The sequence below is a fragment of the Scatophagus argus genome, chromosome 5 (assembly GCF_020382885.2).
Source record: "Scatophagus argus isolate fScaArg1 chromosome 5, fScaArg1.pri, whole genome shotgun sequence".
NCBI classification, from domain to species: Eukaryota; Metazoa; Chordata; class Actinopteri; family Scatophagidae; genus Scatophagus; species Scatophagus argus.
In genome coordinates, this window is record NC_058497.1 from 10,896,798 (window position 1) to 10,920,545 (window position 23,748).

The window sequence follows — 23,748 nt, forward strand, 5'->3', positions numbered from 1 at the left end:
CAGTTTAGCGTACGATTACTCATGTTAATATGGATGAGAGTCACTCGATGAGTGGCAGTATGATGCAAAAGTACTTGCACTTTCTGTTTATTTTAAAGAACATTTAAGCAGAGGAAAGAAAGAACCATCAAATGCTGTTAGGAAAAAACTAAATCCTGTGAACTCAACCAAAGGTCAAAGGTTATTCATAGGCAGCTGGGGAGCTTTAAGGAACCTGTCACAGAGAGGAAAGTAAGCTCAAACAATCAGCTCAGTAGCAAGTAAAGATGAGACAAAAGTGGGATTGTTTTCAAGATGATGCATTGAATGAAGCAGACAGCTAACTTGAGAAAGGGATACAATCCATCATGGCTTTCAACAGTGGGGAAGAATACCGTTTGTCAATAGGTCCTCACTAAGGGGGCAGCCGTGGCCTAGAGGTTGGAGAAGCGGCTTGTGATCGGAGGGTCACCGGTTCGATTCCCCCACTGGACGGGCAGGAAAAATTTGGGTGTGGTGGAGTGATTAATGCGAAAAATACTCCCCCCCTCTATTAGCCGGCTGATGTGCCCTTGAGCAAGGCACTTAACCCCCCAATATGCTCCCCGGGCGCCTGATGCTGCCCACTGCTCCTGTGTGTGTTTCACTGCATGTAATTTGCCGGGTGTTGCATGTGTGTGTTCAACTAAGGATGGGTCAAATGCAGAAGACGAATTCAGTGTGTGTATGTAAAAATATATATACTGCCAATAAAGTGATTCTTCTTCTTCTTCTTCTTCTCACTCAAGCGAGCAATAATAGAGTGAAGAAATAGACAGCTAGAACTTGATGGTGTAGTGTAACATTTTAAGTCGGGTAGTAGCTTTTTTCATTCTCTTATCAATGCAGCGTCTTTGTGAATAACCAATAACCCTGTACATTTTGGACCACATGAATGCATGCTTAAACCACTTCACCCCAGCAGCTCACATGTTTCCCATTTGTCCCTCCAACACAGAATTTATGCTCTAATATAATAGGGGTTTTCAGAGACTGTACAGTTTATGTTGAATCAGATGGGACAGTCTGCGAGGGTCACAGTTTCTTTGCTTACTGTGCACATATTTTTCTTTTAGTTTAATAGCGTAATAAAGTTTAATAAAGTTTTATGTTTCCTCATAGTTCTGGATGGATGACTTGAATGATGAAAAGTGGGTGCTGTTGTGTTTTTCTATGCAGACATTTTCACCCATTGGATACATGTTTCACACTTAAGCCATAAGTTGAAGTAATATATGCCTCACTTTACATGAGAACTGAATTACAGAACAGAACAGCAGTGATCCATCCATCCTTTTCTATACCCGCTTATCCATCCTGGGTTGTGGGAGGTCTGGAGCCAATCACAGCTGACTACGGGTGAGAGGCAGGGTTCACCACCAGTCAATCCCATGGCTGACACACAAAGGCAGACAACCACTCACACACTCACATCTAGGGGTAATGTACAGTATGTGAGACTGTGGGAGGAGAACATGCACACTCCCCACAGAAGGGCCCAGACTGGGATTTGAACCTGCATCCCTCTTGCTGTGAGGCGACAGTGCTAACCACTGCACCACCGTGCTGCCTTACTACACTGATCACCACACAATTGTATATTTCTTAGCATGGAATATTAATAAATAATACAATGAACTGCAACCTCTAGGAACTGATAAATAACAATGAAGACAGGTATGATAAAAAACAATCATACCTGAGACGACAATCCACATACTTCAGTGAGTTCAGGAAGTGCAGCAAGGTGTGTACACATGCACAATGTGAGTGTTAAGACTCTGGGGTTTGCACAACTAACCACAATGTCTTGAGTCTTGAAAAAACATTTTAGTCTGCATCTGAGTTGATATTCGCAGATTTTAGTTATTAATGTATAAACGACACCTGGAGACCTGCCCTTAAACTCCACCTCTTTGCCCTAAATCTCCATGAAAGCATCTGTCAGCTACATCTGGAAAAGTCATCGTGTTTGGTTCACCAACAGACAGGGTAGAAAATGTGTTCCCCAGAAAGAATGAAACATGGCTGCAGATTTATATGCCCTAAGTTCAGCAGGTATGGGACTACTTGGCATATAGAGCAAAAAAAAAAAAACCAACTTGATTTCTCAGACATGGATGGAGCATAGTTTGCGTTTAGGGTCATTGTTCTGTAAAAATTGTTGCTGAAATATCAAAGTACCCCTGAAATGCATTGCCATAAATTTTACCATGGACACATTCCCCCGGTGCATACTTTTGGTGTCTGTTAAAGCAATAGTTCACCCTCAAATCAAACTTAGTTCACCTTCTCCCCGAACCAATGTTTGCTTACAACCTGGTAAGGTTTGTAAGTTCACATGGTAGACATTGGGTTAGCTAGTTCATCTCTATGAACACCTCCTGCAAAACAGAAAATGGGATAATAAGGATATTCAATTAAGAAAAAAAAGACAATAAAGCTACTCCAAAAAGCTCATGCTGGAAAACAATTATCTTCACTCTGTTATTCTGTAGCCAAACAGCTACACCATAGACCTAAAAGTCAGATATAGTGTTCTAACTGATGAAGGTCAAATGTTTATCCTTCTGAAGTTACTCAAAGGTTATTCTCACTAGGTTTTAGTATGTTGGAAGATGTGGAAGATTCAAATTTCCTGCATGTCTGTGTGGAGCATTAATTCATACTGTACTACACTACATTGGCACAGTTGACCCAAGTTCAAGGAGGATGAAGTCCACTGTTGTTACAGTTGGGATCTCACAATGAGCCTTGGGAGAACATAGACAACCACACAGACCATTAGCTCCAACCCACTCAGCATTAACCTGGTAAACAATGGTGCCGTGATACATTTGGAGAGATGAGGGTGTGCTTGTTTAGTGTGTGAAAACTTCCCAGCCATATGGCAGTCATTAGGGGTCTAATGAGCTTCTTCCTCTAATACCTATGCTAAGTATGTAGGACTCGCTTTGCCCAGTATGTCCTCCTGTCAGGCCAGCTACCTTCAAGCCTGTGCATTTTACATCCACACAGTTAATGGCAGACTTGAGAAATGAAAACAGGAAGGGGAAGTACACAGGACTTAAAGAAAGCAATGACAAGTGAATACTGCCATCTTATTTTCTTAATTTATAAACAGACCTCTACAGGAAGGCTCACACAATTTCTTCTTTGTGGCTCTTGAGTGTTTGTGTAGTCTATCCTCAGGCCTCCATGGGCAAGGAGGTAATGAAGTTCAAGTCTTAACTAAAGTTGCTCAGTATCCTCCCACATCCATATTCTTGGTATACCTATGTTTACAACCTATAATTTTGTCATCTGGATTGTTCATACTGTAATTTCACTACGGTTGGTCTGTTCTATAATGGATCCCTCCTTTGTTGCTCTTCCAAGAGTTTATGTCATTTATCATTGGGTTTTTCCTTATCTGAACTGAGGGTCTTAGGACAGAGGAAGTTGAATGCTGTACAAATTGTTAAGCCCCCTGAGGCAATTTTGTGGTCACTGATACTGAGCTACATAAAATTCACTTGACTTGACTTGACCCTTGTTAAACTCGATTTTGATTTCATGATGATACATCCTCTCCTTTTGCATCACGAACCTTCTAATCCTGGTGGATTCACTTTCATCCAATCACTATTAGTCACAAGACTTCAATGCTCAGTTTCCTATCATTAATTCAAAAGAAATGCTCAAAGTAGAACAGCTGTGGTTGACATTGCATGTGGAGAAAACACTATGTGACTGTCCTTTTTTCAACAGCAGGTTTGGTTAAATTAATAAGCCATTTGGCCTTTCAGAAGGAAAACTTTTTACTTTAAACTATGTCTGGCTTTTTTAGAATGGCATCCTAACATAAACAAGACAATATCTGACAAAATTTTGACCGTAGACTTTCCTCATTCCAGTTTCCTAAGTGAGTTCTCTAATGTTTTTGGAAGGTCTGATATATATCCATATATATATATATATATATATCCATATATATAAACACCTTAAGTGAAATTGCTGAATGGTTTTGCTCATGTACACTCTGGGTGTCCAAAGAAAATGTCTGGGGTGAACAGTACTGATTACTCAGTGATTAAGCTCATAATACACCCAGCCAGCCAACCGTTAAGGGATCTGTTCATCTCTTAAGGCTTACATTGTTAATATAGATTTTAGTGAACCTTTTCATTAACCTCTAAAAAACAGAACAAGACAGCTGCTAGCCAAAGCAAAGACCATCCTGTCAGAGGTAATCATGAAGTCTGCCCTGCACTTTTTTATGAAAAGAAAGACTGTCATGACATCCACTCCTCAAAAACTTTAGCACCACAGTGGCTAACAACTCAATTTTTGGTTAAAGAAATATTTGAAATGAGACCAAAACAAACAAGAAGGTCTGCCGTCTTTACAGCCATATGGTTCCCATCATGTGCTAATTCAAAACAGTCTGCTGCACACTTTTGACACAATTTAAACCCTTTAATCTGTTAACTGAGCCAGTATCTGGGATTAAAATGTGTTAAAACCAAAAGATCTTGGGTGCATAAATGTTATTGCAAACAAGATTATGTCCTCAACTCATGTGCTGACAATGATTTAACCAGGAACTGTAACAGTCCAACAAATGTGGCCTTTTGTAACACTGCCAGAGTTATACTGAAGAAAATAGATGTTCAATTGGCTTGTGTTACTCGAGAACCAAAGAAAAATGATTATAATTAAATAAAATGGTTATAATTGACCTGAAGCTGTGCAGAGGAAGCAACTCCATGGAAAGTTTCAGAGAGGATAAGCTGCATGGTATGATAGTTAACTTAAGGTGAAAGGATTGTGCCAGGTCTGTAAAAGGCATCACTGTTCCTTGAAGTTGTGAAAATAACCACATGAGCTACTAAGACAACATCTTTTACACCCTGTATTTCATAACTTACCCTCACTTTTTGGTACAACCGCACCTTGAAATTTTGACTTGACTGTATCTTTAAGCTTAATTACTTCCAGAAATCTGAAAAAAATATTTTCCTTGCATTTTGAAAAACAAATTCTTTCACAGACGCTGCAGTTAAGGTTCAGTACAGGAGCAGCTGTAGCAGTAAAATGAATACAGGACAGATTTGTCCTGTTGCCCAGTACAGAACCACAGGGACGTATGATGATACTGACTAAGACAGAAAGCAGTGGAAGAGAGAGGGTCAGGCACTGACTGAGGATTCATAAAGAGTTAGGGCTTCATAATACCAACTGTGGACATAACCAGATCATATTTCCAGAGTTTTCCCAAGATGCAAATGTTTTTGAGTCACATTCAAAAGCAGTTCAAAAGCACCTGTCTTAGATTATTCAAAGAATAGAACAAAAGTTAATCCAAATTATCTTACTTTTAAAACAAACACAAGTGTGATAGTGTACAAATAGTTTAATTGTCAAAGCCATTCAATAACTATGATACCTTGAGCCTCAAAAGGAGAGAGTGCAACAGAGCTGGAAATGAAATGAATGAGACCTCAAAGTGTGACCAATACACGTATACACAGACAGAGTTCATGTAATTCACGCATATGACGTAAACAATACATGTCTTTTCCATATTCATCTCAGGACGAGAACACAGAGTGAACACAGCTGCTACAACTTCTATGTTGTCACATATAGTGACTGTTTAGAGTTTAATGAAGCTAAATTTCATACATACGCTTCAACCAATAGAAACAAGCAGATGTTGTCATTTTACCCAGATATTCCAGATCTACTCCAGAGGAAATGCTTGGGGCAACCAGTAAATGCTAACCACACTGACACAGGAATAAGTACAACTTAATACAACTCAATTGCCACACACACAAGCACATGTTCAGAGGTTTACATACATGAACATACACTTAGACCAGACGTGATCTCAGTGACTGGGGTGAGAACTGAGCCTGTGGGACACTGCCCAAGGTCCTGGGGATTAAACACTCCAGCTCAGATGAAGAAAGACAATTCCCATGTGTGAAATTGTGATTTACACTGCAACTGCAAGAACTGTAAAGTTTTCTGCTGAGTTCCACAGAGAGAATGCTTGATGACAACACTGTTCACAGATATTTTCTTAAACAACACATACTGTTTGAATTTGGTGGTCTATGCATGTGCATTTTCCAAAGAGGGAATGGTAGACATCACAACCCGAATCACCCAGCAGTGTTTTTTACATGCGAGAAATTCCTAATATCCGCTGACGTCTCCAGCTGTCTCATTATGTCGCTAAAACGTGTAGTAAGATAAAATCCAGTTTGAGGCACTGTCCATAATCAATCTTCTATAAAGTGCTCTGAAAACAGCCAGACTCCTTTAGCAAGGACCAGATGGTTTTTGTCCTCACACTGTTACGTGCCTCCACTCTTGATTTCATGCAGACCCATGCACCAATTTAACCAAAGCAAAGCATAATCCAAGGCTTAATAGAGTGAGACAGTGGAATTCCAAGCCAGGGGTAAATACAAGCATTACAGAGCAGGCTTCAGTGTCTCAACACATGCTTGGCGGTGTCCAGGCTGTTTATTACCCCACATTGTCAACACTATGGCCTTGGTGTTGGTGGCTGACATACGTTTCCAGAGACGGTGCCTTCTGTGTCATATCAGAGATTGGAAGCATGTGGCTGGTCTGTTTCCACAACACACAGTGGGCTCTACCACCACAGTTTGGCAGGAATACCAAAGAGAATAATGTTCAAGAGGCCAGTCCATGATGAGTGTTGAAAAGAGGGGAGAGAGAGCAGAGCATGGAGTCTCGCTTGAACTATTGCCAGAGCCAGACTGTCCTTTAACGCTGCTCTCAGTGTGTATGCTGCCTCGACTGGAGCGAAGCTGGAGCAAACTGTGCTGAAAAGGTGAAGATGTTAAGTCGTCTCTGCAACAACCACTCTCATCCTTCATCTTTAGGATTTATCTAGTATCTAAGGCACCCAAAGTGTTAATAGTGATAGTGAGTGACCATCTCCTTATATGAAGCATTACACACCAAGCATTGTGTGTCAAACTGATTTTATAAAACCGTAGTTTTAGGCCACTTGTAGTAAGTGAAAAGAAGCAGTAAACAAAACACTGATATATTACCACCTTTTATGTTAATATGACAAACTTGTTGGCAAATAGTTGCTTACACATTCAGCAGTTACAGATCAACCTTATGATTCATTTGGAATCATGTTTCTGAGAGATGACAACACCCAGAATCAGGCAGGGCAAAATATAGACAGGAAAGACAGACGTGCTGCATGCAGTAGGATTACAAGCATGTGGTGAAGGATAACAATGCACAGAAAGCACCACATGAAGCCTTGTGACACATCTTCATGATCAAACATTGAGTCCTGTTGCCTTTAAATTATTACTCCAAGATAAATCCACTGAGGTGATACAGTAATAAGTCTGTCATTGTGGAATGCTCAGAACACTCAGAACACAAATCTAATAATGAAAAGGATTCCCGTTTCACCCTGTGGCTCAGTGTGCACATACAGATATTCAGGTTCAGTACATGCCTGATACCCTCTGGACGCACACAGCAGGTTTCCAACTTACTGGATTGTGGAAGTGATGAGATTTAATATATCTTTCTATCAGCATTGTTTACTCCCAAGCTTCATTTATTTTCAAGCACTTTATATATAATGTGGTGCAATAATCCCAATCAAACTTTTAGCATTAAAATATCATTAGCCTATTATTTATAGTCCATAGATTTTCCAGAGTAGTTTTTACTTTAATATTATTGATATAGCCATGTTTATTTTTTAAATCCCATTTCAGATGAAAACATGCACTCTTTCTCTGTCTCTCCCTGTCTCTCTCTCTCTCACACACACACACACACACACACACACACACACACACACAAAGTCTCCTGCTGAGTCCTCCTCACAATCGTTTTTCCGTACATGTAAAGAAAAGGTCGAGGCCGACTTCCTATATGAGATGAGATGCAATCCATTGCTGAAAACAGTATCGTATTATCATACTTACTGTGTATTTTGCTTTTACTTTGCTTTGTATTTTTGGCTTTCCATCTTACTTCCGTATCATTTTCAGGGTGATTTCTACAAGTTCTGTTACACGTGTTACATGTACATGTATATGTATGTATGTTACATTTTAGGGTTCTAGCTGCTAGTGGCCAGCAATGTTGCACGTGTTAACAGAATGCCCTGCCGTGTATTCCTGTTATTCTTTTAGCAGCAAAAGAAGATTCTCTGATTCTTTTTTTTCACAGCTAAATAAAGCTAAAATGCTCTAAAATAACTTAACACCAGGGCTGAAACCATCCCAGACCCCTAGAATACAGGATTATTGGTTTATGTGCCTGAGCACAGAGCAGAGTTTCCGTGAAGGAACCTGGCTGAACACTGGAGCTTGGCTGACTCTCTTTTGTATGAAGATTCTACCAGAGGAGTGAGGATAAATTTGTCTCAGGAGATGAGAGAAGGAAAAATGTATCACCAAAAAATAAAGGAAAGATGAGTTTGAGGCGCACAGTGTGCATGATAGAAAGAGAACCCTTAAGGAACTGTGATTAGTTCTAATATCTATCTGTAGCTGTTCCCAGTCTGTCACTCTGATGCGTGAAAACCAAAGAGGCCATGTCAAAACAAACATGAGAGAGCTGCCTCTAACAAACAACGACATGTTCCTGTGAAAGCAAGAGGAGGGGCCATTTAAAACCCCTGGCAGGGAGACCCTTTCTCCAGTGAATTGAATGGGAAAGCCTCAGTAGTATGTGTGTGTGTGTGTGTGTGTTGTGTTTGCAAACACGTGGGGGGGTGGGAGCCAAATATCCTCCATTCGGCAATCTGTTTCAGCAGGATTCTACTAAAACACTAACAACCGTCCTCCTGTTTGTGTGTTGACGTAGACCGGGAGGGGTATGGCAAGTAAAAAGAACAGACGCTGACGGTAACGAGACAATGCTCAGAGACAAGAAAGAAATCGGGTTTTGTTTACTGTGTACTGTAAGTGTTTAAAGACACTGGATCCCAGGTTCCCTGCATGAGGGTCAAGTTGTTAAGTTGGGCTATAGGTGTTTTTGTGTGTAATTTTTTTCTGAAGTTAGCAAGCCTAAAGGTTTTTAAATATAATTTAGTAAGTAATAATAAGCTCTAAGATTATATTAAATGGGTCATTTGACATTTAAATTTTGTTTACTCACTTCTCAGCTAAAAGATTTAAGAGGGGCCAACAGGGTAAGTGGATTTTGTTACAGTTCAACAGCACCAGGGTTAGCTGTGTAGGGTCTTTATGCTATGCTAGGCTAACTCTCATCTAACTCTCCACCAAAAAATAAGCACATTTCCCTTTGAACTATTCCTTTGTGCTGTTTGTAACAACAAAAGCTAAATTGAGTACCTGAATGTATAAAAGAAATACTAAACTATTCTTTCACAAATATTGTTATATGTGAAAAAAAGCTTGATTTTTCCCTTTTTTTAACCAGCACTGCACACACCCTCATTACATACAGTTTTTATAGAGTGGAGGCTCAGCTGGGTTCACCACAGCACTCCAGGCTCTAGTCTTCAAAGGAGACCATTTCTCACAGAGAGCACTTCTTCTACCTTTAACTACCCAGAGACCCCGCACAGCAGTCTCATCCAATCACAGCGACTCTACAGGCTCATTCTGCTTTTTCAAAGTGAAAGCATAAGGTCTGAACGGGACCTATTAAAGTTTAAACAACATGTTGCTCTCTGAAAATGCAAGTCAGGTCACTGGCTCACAAATCTGCACCCTGTTCAATGCAACTGCCTTCAATGCAAAAGAACTGAGTATGCAGATTTAGAAACGTGATCAATGTTTTCATCAGTTGGATAAAAACTCACCATATTGGCATTGTGTCCCTTTGAAGCCTAGTGGACACTGACATATCTGCTCTCCAGTCTCAGCACATTTGCCTCCATTGAAACACGTATTGGCACCACACACCCCTGCAGACATCACATATCATATATCATTAGGCTGCCAATGTATGTAATTGGCATTTTTCTGCTTCCTACATGATATATGTAAAATGTTATTACTCACTATGCAGACAGCCCAGCTCATCACCCACGCGAGTCCAGCCAGGGCAACATTTATAGACTGTATGCAAATCCATGCTGTACACCTGCCTGTATGCGGTGTAGTATGCTGTCCTAAGGAGGAGAAATTCCGTTATAGCCACATAATAACATTTTCTGAAATTTCTAATGTAGGTTTGTACATAATATGCCCTGTAAATAACAATCTTTATTATTTCAACCAACTATAACTTACAATGTACCTGTATCACTGAAATATTCATTAAGAACTGACCTCGTACAGCTCATAATTATCTAAATAAGTAGATTTTATGTGCAGGGGTACCGGTCATATTCAAAACCAGACCAGCTTTGTACGTTCACAGCTGCAGTGTCTTTTATTTGGATGAATCATCTTTATGATTTCAAGATTATGATCTTTAATTTCACTGAGCATGCAAGGAAAACGAGAGGCTTTCCAGTCCCAGTCATTCCAGTGGAGCTTATAAAAAGCAAATTCACGGCGATGGCACTTGACCAGAAAAAATGCAGACTTATGCTGTGTGTCAGTGTGGAAAACCCTCCGTCACAACTTATCATATCGCGGATGTGTATATAAATGAAATAGTAAGGGCGAGTTTTAAATAATTTTTACATCGTGAAAGCATTTGTGCTCTTACCTTCTCTCGTAGCCCATACACCATCTGTGGCTGTTGCAGCCCTGTTTCCACACCTTAACCATGCGGGTAAAAGCCTGGACACAAGGCTGACGTCCTCCCAACATGGACATCTCCTGGTCAGCACAAACATTTGGCCTTTGTATGAGAAATGAAAAAAAACGATCAAGACATGCACGGATGTAATCAAAAAAGTTGTTTCAGACTTGAAAATCAGCAATAAATTAAAATCAAACATTATACCGTATATGATATGTTGACTGAGTTGAGATGTAGGCTGTAAAGCTTCCCATGGTGGTAAAGCCTGCTGCAGAGCAAATGTATGTATTTCAACAGACATTAACCTCCACATGTTTTACACATGTTCAGTTGCACGAACACCAGCTCATCACAAGTATTTTCGAAGTTGTTTATACAACTTCCCGAGTAATGCAGTATGCTTGATTAAGATCCAGATTTTCAAAAAAGTCTGTGGTTTGGACACTGTCTGCAGCACGCAATAAACAACCAATGAAATTCCACAGGATTTAATCAGTTGTTTGCATGTCGATGTCCGTACATGCATTCACTGATGTGTACAAGATCATTATATAGCATAGAGATTTCTACTGTAGAGTACTCATAAGTGGCCTGCATCCATCTGTGTTGTCAGTGTAAGTAACCTAAACTATCCAGAGGTGTCCTCCATAAACCATCTGGCTTTAATATACAACAGCCCGAAGTTAATTAGAGGAAGCATTTGGCTTCTCCGGTAATGAAAACGATTCCTTCAATCATGTTCAAGACATTCAACTTAAATTCGGAAAGCTCTGCCACGAGAAAAAAAAACGCATGCCATTGAAAGCTATTATGCAGAAGCAAGTAACAGCAGGGCTATAAAACACACATCCATCCTCACAGAGGACCTGAAAAAGCGACTCCTAGTGGACATTGAGCAGAATGAACTCCAGAGTAACAGGATTACAGACAAAAACAAAAGTTCAGTTAGGCTACTTGTTAAACTTGGAACATGCAAATAATTATAATAATAATTTTTAAATGGAAGCTATGTTTCTTCTGTCATATTTGAAAGATGTAGCCTAAATGTAAAACGTTCCAATTCACTTGATTATTCATTAAAATCTAAAAGGCTAAGTGCAAATAAAAACCGTGGAAACGGTTTAAATGAGATCACATCACTTACATGCCAGGCTGTAGCTCCAGAGATGATGCGATGTGCATGGTGCTGAATAATATCACACACAAAATACCTGGGAACATAATTTCAGCCAGATACAGACATGGAGAGAAGTCTACTCAATCGGCGCAGCCACTGTGCCCATCAAATTAAGAGCATCCAAATATTTACGGAAGTCTGCCTTAAGACATGACTCAAAAGTTTATATTTGTCTTGTACTGATTATTTCCTGAGATCCAGGCGTGATTTCTAGTTTACTGGTTAGGAAGAAGGACGGACTGTCTCATGTCAGTCGCAGTCTTTGAATGGCTCGTAGTAAACGCACCACCCACAGTCACTGAGGGGGCCACCTCCTAAAATCCCCCGCGACACTGACCTGTGCGTTCACTATTACTATTACACGTTGTAACATTATAACGCAGAGACCTATTGAATACGTGCAAGAAAAAAAAGACAGTTGTTGTTGTTATGTTGTCTCATAAATATGTGGAGAATTTCTGGCCCACTCTGCCTTGTCAATCACAAAGACAGCGAATTAAGGATTGTAGAAATACTGGAAACACCTCTGAGCATCAACCCCTCCAGCAAGCAAAAAAAAAAAAATCTTATAAGACATGATTTTATTTGCATATACTGTGGCTTATATTTTATTGCACATGTCAAGAAACCCATATGTATTCATCCATGCATACATGCATTATTTATATATTTATATAATAAATGTTTGACATTAAATATTAGATAAGATTGTGACCAATTTGATCACACTCAGGGAAAGAGAAGTGTCACAGTAGCAATAGGAATTTCAAAAAACAGATACATTGTACAGATTAGCATCAAGGACGACGGAAGCTAGAAAATAATCTTTTGTTTGTTTGTTTGTGGTTTGTCCACTTTTGCACATGACAGCAAAAATAAATAAACTTGCACCAGAAATTAATGTATGTGACCAAAGAAGAAATCAACGTGCGCGCGACGTCACTTCCTCCTGAGCTTTGGTACTTCTTGTTTGGGTTGCAGACAGGAAGAGGAGAGGAGGTTCCTCTCTGGTATTAACAAAAGGAGATGCTTGACAGCTTCAACACTTGTATCTACTCTTAATCGTGCCACTCGAAGTATATGTAGAAGTTTTTATTTCCTTTAGGGTATCATAAATAAATTGCTCTTCGGTAGGTAGCTCTGAGGTAGCTATCCTTAGCAACCACCCAAAACGGTAAGAAACCGAAACAAGCGCGCTAGCTTGAAATTGTGCTAATGTGTTGTTGAATTGTCTGACTAAATCTGATGTTAGCTATGGGATTTTGTTAGATCTCCCAACATTTCATTTAATCAAATCAAACAACAGCAGTCAGTTAGTAACTACTGCAATTATTTGTGAATGTTAGTTTTAAAAGGTAATTAATTAATTGCGGTATTAGCTTAGCAAGTATTAGCTAGCTAACGTGTGTGTATCACCGTTGATATTAGAGTTATGTTAGCATTTATGTTAAAGATTATACATATTCGGAAACGCGAGCAGCAGCGAAGGGAGTTCTTGTCTTATCCATTCAAACTGGATTATGTAGCCTCTCTTCTGTGTCCCTCCATCATCACATGATAGTATCACGAGCAATTTTCCATCTGTAATTTTGCCTACAGCTTATCAGTGGTACCAATACTTTCTGGGGAGATCGTTGAATAGATCATTGTCTATTATTGCAGTTTGAAAAGATTTGCCAGTAGGTATACAGCATGACAGGTTCAACAGGACTGAAAATCAGAACACATGGATCTCCCATACTGGCAGGTTTTCTGACCTCTGTGACCTTTTTGTAACTAACAATTAGCTCCGTGTTGCTGCGCAAATTGTTCCACACAGCCAAATGAACGCAGCAGCATTCCCTTCCCCCACGGCAGAAATGGCGGAGATCAACCGTATCCAGTATGAGCTAGAGTACACCGAAGGGATCAGCCAGAGGATGCGTATTCCTGAGATGCTCAAAGTGGGTCCTCAAGCTCACGAGGACCCTAATGTTGGATCTCAGGAGGTCCCCCACAGTGTGATAATGCAAGTCCCAGAGAGAATTGTGGTTGCAGGTCAGTACGTTGTTAAGCAGTCTGTCTTTGTAGGTGCTGGGCTTTCTGTGCCGTTCAAAGTCTCTCATTACATACAAACTCTTCATTGGTCAGCTGACTGTAATCTATTATGTGGCTTTGATATGGCCATTGACAGATACTAGATATGCCTCTGTTAGTGCCTCAAGACTTTGTTCATTCTGCCCCTGGAGGCCTTTTTACTTATCAGCACTAATAATAATTCAGTTATTTGACACTGGAAAGTTGATAGTTACACTGGCATGTTGGTTCACTATACATGTGAAAATAGCTAGAAGTCGTTATTCAGCCTTGGCATTCATGTCACAGTACATTATTTAAATTGACTGAAGAAGAAAATGCTTCAATCTCTCATTCAAAACACAAATGCACACCTTCTTTTACCAGGTGACAGCAATGACCCCCAGTTTTCCAGACCCAGAGACCTGGACCTAATCCAGTCAACACCACTAGAAACCCTATCACTTAAGACTCCACCCAGAGTCCTCACCCTCAGTGAGCGACCCCTGGACTTCCTGGAAGAGGACCAACGCGTAGCTCCAGATAGTGAAGAAGTGGTAAGTGATAAAGCAAAACATTGTCTATTACGAAAGACACCTCATAAAATCCTCTCATTGATAGAAATAATTTCCTTACAGTTTTATAACAGAATAAATCAGTTGTCATCATTCCTTGTAGTTGCGGCCCCAGGGACGATTACGGCGGGAACGCTCAGCCAGTGAGAACGCAGCTGCTCGTCATAACAGTCATCTAACGCACAATGATTCTGCGTGAGTATTGTCTTGGATAAGCCATCATTAGCTTGGTACCATCTCCATCCTATGTATGCATGCATTAGCATGTTGAATCTTCTGTGTTTTTTTTTCTTTTGTCCCTTTGTATTTTTGTTGATGTAGCTGGTTGCCTGTTCTCATTGGCGTTGCTAGCTGTTTCTTTGTGGGAACTGCAGCTGCTTTCAGTGTTCAGAATTCAGCTCTATTTGTCAGTGACACTAATCTATTAACACCATGATTTTAAACATTTTATGTACATTTTGATTTTAAAACTTCTAATGATTTCAGGATTGCTTGAAAAGGATGGAAAAGGTTGCCATTTAGTACGTAAATACACTTACAGTCCACATCTCCCTCTTGGAAACTCTAGGAGACAAAATACAACAGAAAAACATTAAAGGGAAAAGTGTAGTGCAGGCTTTAAATGTTAATACAAAGCTATTCAGATGTCAAGCATACCAGGATTAGCTGTACTAATGTGGACACAGGCCTACTTTACACTGTGTAAAGTCACAGGCCTACTTTACACTGTGTAAAGACACAGGCCTACTTTACACTGCGTAAGCTCTGCAGCCTTATTTTTTAGGTAGAAAATTATCAGACTGAAACTTTGTATTTACATATCAGAGCAATTTTATAATTCTGTGCCAAAAATTACTTTTCATGTCACAGATCACTGTCCTCAAAACACCTGCATATGACTTCCTGGTACTACACTATATAGACACAAGTATTGCACCAGCAGGGACTTTAATGATGCATTCTAAATACATGGACATTAATATGGAGTTGGTCCCCCCTTTTCAGATATAACAGCTTCCACTCTGCTGGGAAGGGTTTCCACAAGATTCTCAAGTGTTTCTGTCAGAATGTTTTTCCATTCATGCAGGAGAGAAATGGTGATGTCAGGCACTGATGGTGGATCAAAAAGACCTTCCTCGCTGTTCCAGTTTATTCCAAAGGTGTTCAGTGGGCAGTCAAGTTTTTCCACACTAAAGTCGTGTCTTTATGGACTCTGCTTTGTGCACTGGAGCACAGTCATGCTGGAATAGAAAAATAAATGTCTTGGTATGCTGAAGCATTAAGATTTCCCTTCACTGGAAGTAAGGGGCCCAGCGTGTCTGAATACTTTTGTCTGTATAGTGTTTCTGTTTTATGGCCTTAACGGTAAACGAGACAATGGTCTCTCTTCAGAAATCTAATCTGCATTGGAATCATTTGCCCGCCAATGTCTTTAGTTCACATCTCCTCTTCCTTTTATTTATTTTTTTTTTGTTTAGTGTATTTTATATTAGTAAAGCACTGTTATTGGTTGGCAGGTTAAATATCTCGTAATTATTGCAGCATTACTTTTATTTACTTTCACTCGGTTGCAGCTATAAAAAGTTAGTAAAACTGAGGACAGTCTCTTTTCCTCATTTCTTTCCCTCTCCTTCCTCCTTCCTTTCTTTCCTCTTTTGTCTTTTTTCTTCCCTTTCCCTCTGAATTGGCTGCTCTTAATGGTGGGCACTGAGCAGTGCGACCCCACCCCCCCCAACCACTGTCCACCCTTGCCCCCCTCTCACCGTGACTGAGGACGAACACAACCTGTACAGCGCTAGCGGTGTTCTATCTTTCATCCAGTCCACTACACGTCGGGCTTACCAGCAAGTCTTGGAGGTCTTGGATGAGAACCCTCGCAGGTGACCTCCCAATCATTCGGTCATTTTTTGCTTAAAAAGAACAAAGAAAAAAGTTTTTAAAAATGCCTTACTAGATATTGGTCAGAAGAAATACACACTGCATCAGCTGACTTCACTTCTTAAAAGTGTCTAGTTATGTTGGAGGGTTGTGAGTGGTCTGGTAGGCTCATGCAAACATTTTTCTACTGACTTTTTAATAACATTCAGTAACAATATTAATGCACCATGTCATTTTGCTTTGTGTGCCTTGCCAATCTGTGCCTTTTTTTAGGTTTGGTCCATTGCTGCTAAATATATTTCAGTCTTGTCGGAGCTACTGAAGTGCTAGTGGGAGCTGACCCACTTGTTTAGGTTGTATTAGGTCTTGTTAGTCTGTTTGAATTTAGATTTCACCTGAAAGGAAAGTTAATGATCTCCTTCAGGAAATTTGTATGCTGTAGTAGGAAAACTGTAAACAAACTAATTGTTTGTAGAGCATATGAAACAGTTTTATTTCATATGCATTTACCTGACAGACCCTATAATACTCACATGCACAATTGAGCTTACAGCTTCTTTGTGGTTTTGCAACTGTTTGCCCTTCTGAGGAAGGCATGAGGTGAGAACAAAGAAACTTTCAGATATTAAGAGTGTGTATTCATAACCACTAGGGGGACATGACATGAAACAAACTCTGTTTTAAGAGCTCTTGTGTTCAATGTGGCATAGCAAAAGGCCAAGAAAGATTACCCTGTTGATTTCCAGGGCAGCAGGACAATGTGTTGCAACACTGCAACACCATGTGTATGTTGCTCTTTCTCTTGTTTTTCCCTTCTCCCAATCCTGTCTTTCCCTACCTCTGTAGCAAACCATCACTGAGAGGGGGGTCTGCCTCAAGCTCCAACCCCCTGCATGAATCCAGGTAACTTCACCTGGTTATCTTGATTCTTATCCTTTTTCCTTTTCCTGATCCTTTCCTACCTTCCATTCTCATTTTGGGTTCACAAAGAAGATTAGGTCCTGACAGAAAAATCATCTAATAAAGTGACGTTGCTATTGTTAACTATCTAAAATGTGAAAATTATACACTCTGTGGTTGATTTTGTAATTCTCAAAGTGACTCCTCTGTTTTCAAGGCTTGCATTGTCGACTTATGAAGCCACACTGGACGGGGGACCTGATGACATGACTCTGGTTGATGCAACAACACTTCGACGTCAGGTTGGTTCTTAAAAAATTCATTACCTCCTTCTTATGCTGCAAGATCTAATTGCAAACCTGTGACTGAGAAAACATTTTTTTTAATTATTTATCTATAGCTCATCAAGTTGAACCGGAGACTCCAACATCTGGAGGAGGAGAACAAGGAGCGAGCAAAACGGGAGATGATCCTCTACTCGGTCACTGTAGCTTTCTGGCTTATCAACACCTGGGTGTGGTTGAGACGTTAGAGCCAGCCTGAGTTTCTGCCATCACGCACTATCCCTTAATCTGTGTCAAATGTTAGCTATTTGCTGCACTCAGTCCCTGTCAGGAAGACCTTGATACATTTGTACTAGGCCTGTTGCCTACAGGGATGATATTTTCATTTTGTTAATTTAACACATGTACAGTTTTATTTTTTTACTCTTATTTCATCTTGTCTCCCGCTTCCTCGTGTTTTGTTTTTATTACAAATTTGCTAAGCATGACTTCTTGTAAATATTTCATCATGTCACTCAGAGCTTTAGAAAAGAACACTCAGTCACATTATATCATAGCATACCAAAATAGGTGGACGGAGCTGCAGTGTGAAGATGTGAACATGTTGAATATTTATTGCTGAGAGAGAAATATGTGAGTTTAACAGGGACATGTAATACAATTTAATAAAACCATAAATATGGCGTATTTTTTGTTGATGCATTCAGTGAAATGTACACATCACTACAATTTATTGACACTGACCAGTTTTAAAAAGAGTTATTCACTTAATTTTAACGCTTTGTGAAAACAAACAGCCATATAAACAACCTGTTTTTGGAATTCTTTTGGATAAATAGGCTTGACCATTATGTAGTTTTCAATATTTTAACAGATAATTTTTTTTTTTTTTTAATTAAGGTGTGAGCTCATTCTACTTTCAAAAGACATTTCTAAACCATTCCAGAATTACTAACAAAAACAAGAAGACCTAACATTCACTCCAAACTATTTGCGGCCAAAATTATGTTACATGCGCGTAGGATAAAATCTTTTTCAGTAAATGTCAAAGTATTGTTCATCACGTATATTGCCATCCACATGTTTATGAAGTTCTAACACCTAAGATGGGGTTTAATAAAGTCAGGACAAAGTATGGTAAGTTTTTTGTTTTGGCTTTCCTTAAAGTTGGTGAAATAACTCCTACTCTTCTCTGGTGCTCATCCTGCATTACTAATATGATGAAAAAAAAAATATTCTAAACTTTGAAAGCATCATTCCAGCTCCTCAATCAGGCAATGTGGTGGAGAGGAACTTGGACATGTTTTGGAGTTTCCCACAGATTCAAAAATGAGTGGCTCAAGGGCATCTTCATCCTCTGGATACAACAATGATGAAAACGTGTGGGAGGGACTTATCTCTGGATCAGAAGCGGCGGTGTCCTCAATGTGATTCCCAGTTGGTTCATCTTCATCAGTGCCCCCTGATATTATCTCTATTTTTGGTTTGAACACTTGCTGAGAAGAGAACATGACTGTAAAGTCTTCAGTATCCGCATCCTCCAGATCAGGCAGGTCATCAGTACGCAGTGTACGCTGTACTGGAAGGTAAATGGTGTCCAGTTGCTCTGCATCTTCCAGCTCTGTAACCAATGGTCCAGGACCAGATGCTGGTAAAACTCCATCTGCTTCAGGAAGAGTTGCCCTGACCAAAGAAGGCTGTTTCTTTTCAAACACCTGACTTGTGTTTGTCTGCTCTCTCTCAGCTTCATTTCTCATGAACTGAACTCCACATAACTCATTGGGTTCTTTGTAATTTTCTACATTTTCTCTCTCTATCATCTTTCCTGCAATACTTTCATGCTCTTGCGGTGAGTTCTCTGGATTCACCCTTTGTTTCTCTTCCTTCACAGGTTGCTTTAACTGTGATTTGTCCTCTTCAACTTTCTCTGACTGCTCTGCTTCTAGATTTCCATTGTTTGGCTGTTGTTCATGGGGCCCCTGAGTTGACTGACTGTGCAAGAACTCTTCATGGGCATCCAGGCTATCCTTCACAAAGGCTTGGATTTCTTTTCTTTGTGATGAAGACAAGATCTGGGTGTCATTTTCCTCACATGGAGTCACTGGAGTAGTGGAAGCCTCAATTCGTCCTGAAATGAAACAGACTGTGCTGTTTAAAATTGCCAATCCAGATTTGCTCTAGGGTAGTAAAAGTGAAAAACTGCTCACCCTTTTCCTGTAGTTCTCGAAGGTGTCGTCTCTCCTGGGCTTTTTTTCGAATCATCGCCATGCCATCCAAGCTGTCCTGAATTTTCCTCCTCTCTCGTGTTTCCCATTGCTCCCTCTCTTTATGCTCCCCTTCCAGCCCTCCCAAAGCCCATGCCTCCGCACATGCCCTGTCTTTTGGGAAGACAGGCCTATCATCGAGGAAGGTGAGCTGCTTAAGGCGCACAATCATGGTTTTCCTGTAGTTTGGGATTTTTTTCACCACCTTATTTCCCATTAGATTTAGCACCCGCAGTTCTGGCATGGCCTCAAGTACAGAGAGGATCTCAGGGTCATATAACAGATTGTGAGACATGTCTAGCACACTGATTGCCAGACACTGACTCAGATGCTCTATGTCCCCAACTGTCTCCAGTTTGTTGTGGGCAATCTGCAGGGTGCTCAGATCAGGAAGGCAGGAGATGTGCTCTATAGTGTGGATATAGTTGCTGGACACATTCAGGGTGCAGAGCTTTTTCAGAGGTTTGAGATTTTCCAGCTTGTATATGAGGTTCTGCTGAAGGAACAAGCAGCGCAGATCAGTCTGGGCATCCAGGTTCTCAATGCGTTGAAGCCCATTGTTTTCCAGCCAGAGACACTTTAGTCCAGTGTACTCCTCTAAGTTCTCGATGGTAGAGAAACCTTTAAAATGCAGATACAGCGTGTCATTCAGGCAAGGTGTTGAGTAAAGTTTGTTCTTCTTACAATGGTCTTTCAGGAATTCCTTGGTCATTCGTGGCCCTGAGTGTTTTTCCTTCGTCCCTTGAAGTGGGCTTTTCAGTTCTTTGTTAAATTCCTTGTTTTCTTGATCTCCATCCTTTTTCATGGCATCCACTCCATCTTTGACAGAAGACGTTATTTCGGTATCCCCACGTTCCTTTTGAGTCGCTGGCACCACTTTATCTCCCATGGTTTCCTGAACTTCGGCAGTGGACATCGCCAAAATTATATCAAATTATAAGCAGTAGAATTAAAAAGAATTTAGACTTATACTATATATGTATTTTACCAGTTTGTAAAATGTGTATTCCCATAAATTTCACTCAGCAATCCGATCTGTTTGCTAAGGTCAGTTAACGTTTATGTTTGTTTCCATGGTAACGTAACGCTTGGTCCCCACGCTAGGACCTGTTTGCCTGTCATGGCAGGATGTAGTTTCTTGTTGTGTGTCGGACAGTTTTAACCGTTGCACTCCACTGTCAGTCAACGACATGGCGTCCGGGTACATACTGAATCGTGGCGCGTTAACATTAGGAATTCATTGTCAGCGTGTTTGCAGAAACATATCATTATCCCAGGTTAGAGAGAAAAAGCGATGGATGAAAGCATACACGCTCCTCATGGCAAAGAAGTTACAGCTTGAAGGACCTCCACCACCGAAGCCACGGTGAGGCTAACGTTAGCAATAGTCCACTAGAGAGCACCTCAAGGCCATTACTGAATATACATTACTAGTCTCATTGTGTCTTCATCTTAGCCGATTGAATAGGCTTGTCTTAGAAAAAGTATAGTTAAACTACACACTTTGCTAATGCATACTTGTATAACGATGTGCGTGTGTCGCTACCATTTCAGTATTTATCATGAACCCTTGCACGTACGTAGATGGTAATCGTGGTACTTTTGCACAGGTGGAGGAAAATCTCTTTCGCCCTCTGCCCACACTTTTTACCTCTCTCTCTTTTGATCAAGAATTTTGTATAAATGGTAACTTCTGATAATTAAAGTACTGTAGTAATCCTTAAAGATACACACAGTAATATAGGATTTATTACGTTACCTCAACAGCACCAGTCAAAAGTAGTAACCTTTTGGCACAACTACTTAAGACCCAGTTTAGAGGAACTCAGGACTCAGAGTTAACTCCATGTATTACTTTCTTTCAGCTCTCAGCAACCTAACTGGGACTACCATGCTGAGGTTCAGGCTTTCAGCATCCGCCTTCATGAGAACTTCTCCTTGGAGCTACTGAAAATAGCCTTCATCAATCCCTGTTACTTGCAGGCAGAGCAAGAGAAGAGACAAGAGTTAGGCATGAACTCTGAGACCACCGCTCTTGCTCTGAAAGATAACATTCAGCTGAGTGAAAAGGGAGTGGGTTTCACCAAAGGCTTCCTGACTGACTGGTGCAGGGCCAACTTCCCAGGTCTCCCGAGCGAAGGGGTGGAAAGTATCGTAGGACACCTCACAAGTTCAGCACTTGTGGCCCATGTAGCAAGAAATCTCGGCATTGAAGAGCTTACCATGAGTGCAGAATACCCCATTGGTGATGATGTGCTTTATTCTACATTTATGGCAGTGATTGGAGCTCTACAGGAGAGCAGTGGAGCAGAGCGGACTGGATTTTTCCTCAGGGTAAGAGGCTTGTTGCAGAGTCTGTCATTTGCCAACATTAAAACTCTTCAGTTGACTCTGTTGTCTGTACACAAGTATGATATTTTTCATCTTCTACTCTCCCACCTTTGCCTTGTCCCAGGATTTCCTGGTCTCTCATTTGATAGGGAAGGATCTGTTTGATATGTGGACAGTTGTCAACCCCATGGGACTACTAGTGGAGGAGCTTACTAAGAGGAATGTTCCTCTGCCAGAGCCTCGCCTCATCAGGTCTGCTGGAGCCAGTACTGTCCTGCCATTATACTTTGTCGGCTTATACAGGTAAATGTGCTGCTGTGCATGTTGCCCCCAAAGCACAATGAAAGAAAATTTACAGTTTAAAACAAAAAGTTCACATGTTACACTTTTTAGGTTTGAGTCAGATGCAGATAATTCAAAATAGACTTCATGGTTAAAGGTCTCCTGTTTACCTGTGTGTTGATTCAGCGACAAGAAGCTTCTGGCTCAGGGTCCTGGAGAAACTCTTCTGGCAGCCGAGGAAGAGGCAGCCCGTGTGGCCCTCCGGAAAATCTATGGCTACACAGAGAACCGCAGACCCTTTGACTTCTCACCACCACAACAGCATGCGAAACCATTAATTCAGTCAGTCAGCAGTGGTTAATGAAGTGACGTCTCGTATTCTCTGGACTACAGACATCCATGGAGAAAAGAAAAGAAAATAAGGTCAAGATGTACCTTATTAAACATCAGTCCAACAGTGGTCAGTGAGATGTCAGTTACCCCACATAAATAAAAACTAAAGAAGCCTTACTGTCCAAATAAAAACTATGACTGCTGTGTAAAATCGAGGCTTCCATGGACTAAGCTATTCGAATAAATTTAATAAAGTCTTCAAGAGTGAAGTTCACTGGTTCCATAGTTTTCCTTGGCTAATAACGCCAAGGTTTAGTAGTCCATGGCACAAAATAGCCCTGATAGCTATTTGTCCCTTGCAATTAAAGCAATTGCCATTTGGTTAACTGTTTTCTGCTATATTATTTGTCTGTAATAAAAGTAATAATTATATGTACATTATGATTTTATTCATTTTTTGATTATAATTATTTTCTTTCATATTATTACATATGCTTTTATGAAAATGAGTGTATTGATATAAACTTGATATCTACATTTTTTTCTGACATTTTACAAGATACCTTACTGGGTTTCCTCTGTATGTTGCTGCTTGGAAGATTGAAGAAGTATTTCCATACAAATTTTTAATCAAGTCATTTATATGGTGGATGGAAATGTCTTTCACGCATGAAACTAGTTGAGTTCATGTTCTCCACCTGCTCAGACTATAAAGAAATAAATTCATCCGCCGGTATTCATTAAAGTGGGAAAAAGGGTGTGTTTATAGAGCTTTTCTTTGGACTTGACCTCTGCAGAGATCTAACCTTATGAGCCCTCACTTTTTAAATATTAGAAAACTTCTCTTCAATGTCAGTTCTCATTATTGACAAACCAAATGGCTATTTACATGCATTATTTCATCTACATTACTTAGTTAA

The 23,748-nt window shown here is 40.2% G+C and overlaps 4 protein-coding genes across 7 annotated transcripts in view; 2 read left to right on the forward strand and 2 right to left on the reverse strand.

Annotated features, from left to right (window-relative positions):
* Positions 1–12,166, reverse strand: part of megf6 (multiple EGF like domains 6) — a 53,516-nt gene extending 41,350 nt beyond the window's left edge. The window contains exons 1-4 of the mRNA XM_046389545.1: positions 11,894–12,166; positions 10,714–10,848; positions 10,059–10,168; positions 9,857–9,961 (exon numbers count right to left, since the gene is read on the reverse strand). Coding sequence (XP_046245501.1) covers positions 9,857–9,961; positions 10,059–10,168; positions 10,714–10,848; positions 11,894–11,970 — 427 coding nt within the window. The 5' untranslated portion in view covers positions 11,971–12,166. The remainder of the gene's footprint in view (positions 1–9,856; positions 9,962–10,058; positions 10,169–10,713; positions 10,849–11,893) is intronic.
* Positions 12,167–12,860: 694 nt separating this feature from the next.
* mffa (mitochondrial fission factor a) lies at positions 12,861–18,300 on the forward strand. 4 transcript variants are annotated; one of them, XM_046388698.1, is made up of 8 exons: positions 12,861–13,100; positions 13,784–13,963; positions 14,369–14,538; positions 14,660–14,751; positions 16,272–16,436; positions 17,281–17,337; positions 17,552–17,636; positions 17,735–18,300. In XM_046388698.1, the coding sequence occupies exons 2-8, from the start codon at positions 13,786–13,788 to the stop codon at positions 17,864–17,866; spliced, it is 879 nt and encodes a 292-aa protein (XP_046244654.1). In that variant the 5' UTR covers positions 12,861–13,100; positions 13,784–13,785; the 3' UTR covers positions 17,867–18,300. The 4 variants fall into 4 exon arrangements, with proteins under 4 accessions (XP_046244654.1, XP_046244653.1, XP_046244656.1 ...); XM_046388697.1 differs by having other exon boundaries at positions 12,863–13,100; positions 13,746–13,963; XM_046388700.1 differs by lacking the exon at positions 16,272–16,436 and having other exon boundaries at positions 12,867–13,100; positions 13,746–13,963.
* Positions 18,207–20,972, reverse strand: dnaaf1 (dynein axonemal assembly factor 1). The gene is made up of 2 exons (XM_046388681.1): positions 19,826–20,972; positions 18,207–19,746 (listed from the first exon to the last, which is right to left on the reverse strand). Exons 1-2 carry the CDS (start codon positions 20,796–20,798, stop codon positions 18,872–18,874), a joined length of 1,848 nt encoding a protein of 615 aa, XP_046244637.1. The 5' UTR covers positions 20,799–20,972; the 3' UTR covers positions 18,207–18,871.
* An 11-nt stretch (positions 20,973–20,983) lies between these two features.
* Positions 20,984–23,586, forward strand: mrpl44 (mitochondrial ribosomal protein L44). The gene is made up of 4 exons (XM_046388696.1): positions 20,984–21,248; positions 21,748–22,216; positions 22,338–22,516; positions 22,682–23,586. Exons 1-4 carry the CDS (start codon positions 21,073–21,075, stop codon positions 22,854–22,856), a joined length of 999 nt encoding a protein of 332 aa, XP_046244652.1. The 5' UTR covers positions 20,984–21,072; the 3' UTR covers positions 22,857–23,586.
* Positions 23,587–23,748: the final 162 nt, after the last annotated feature.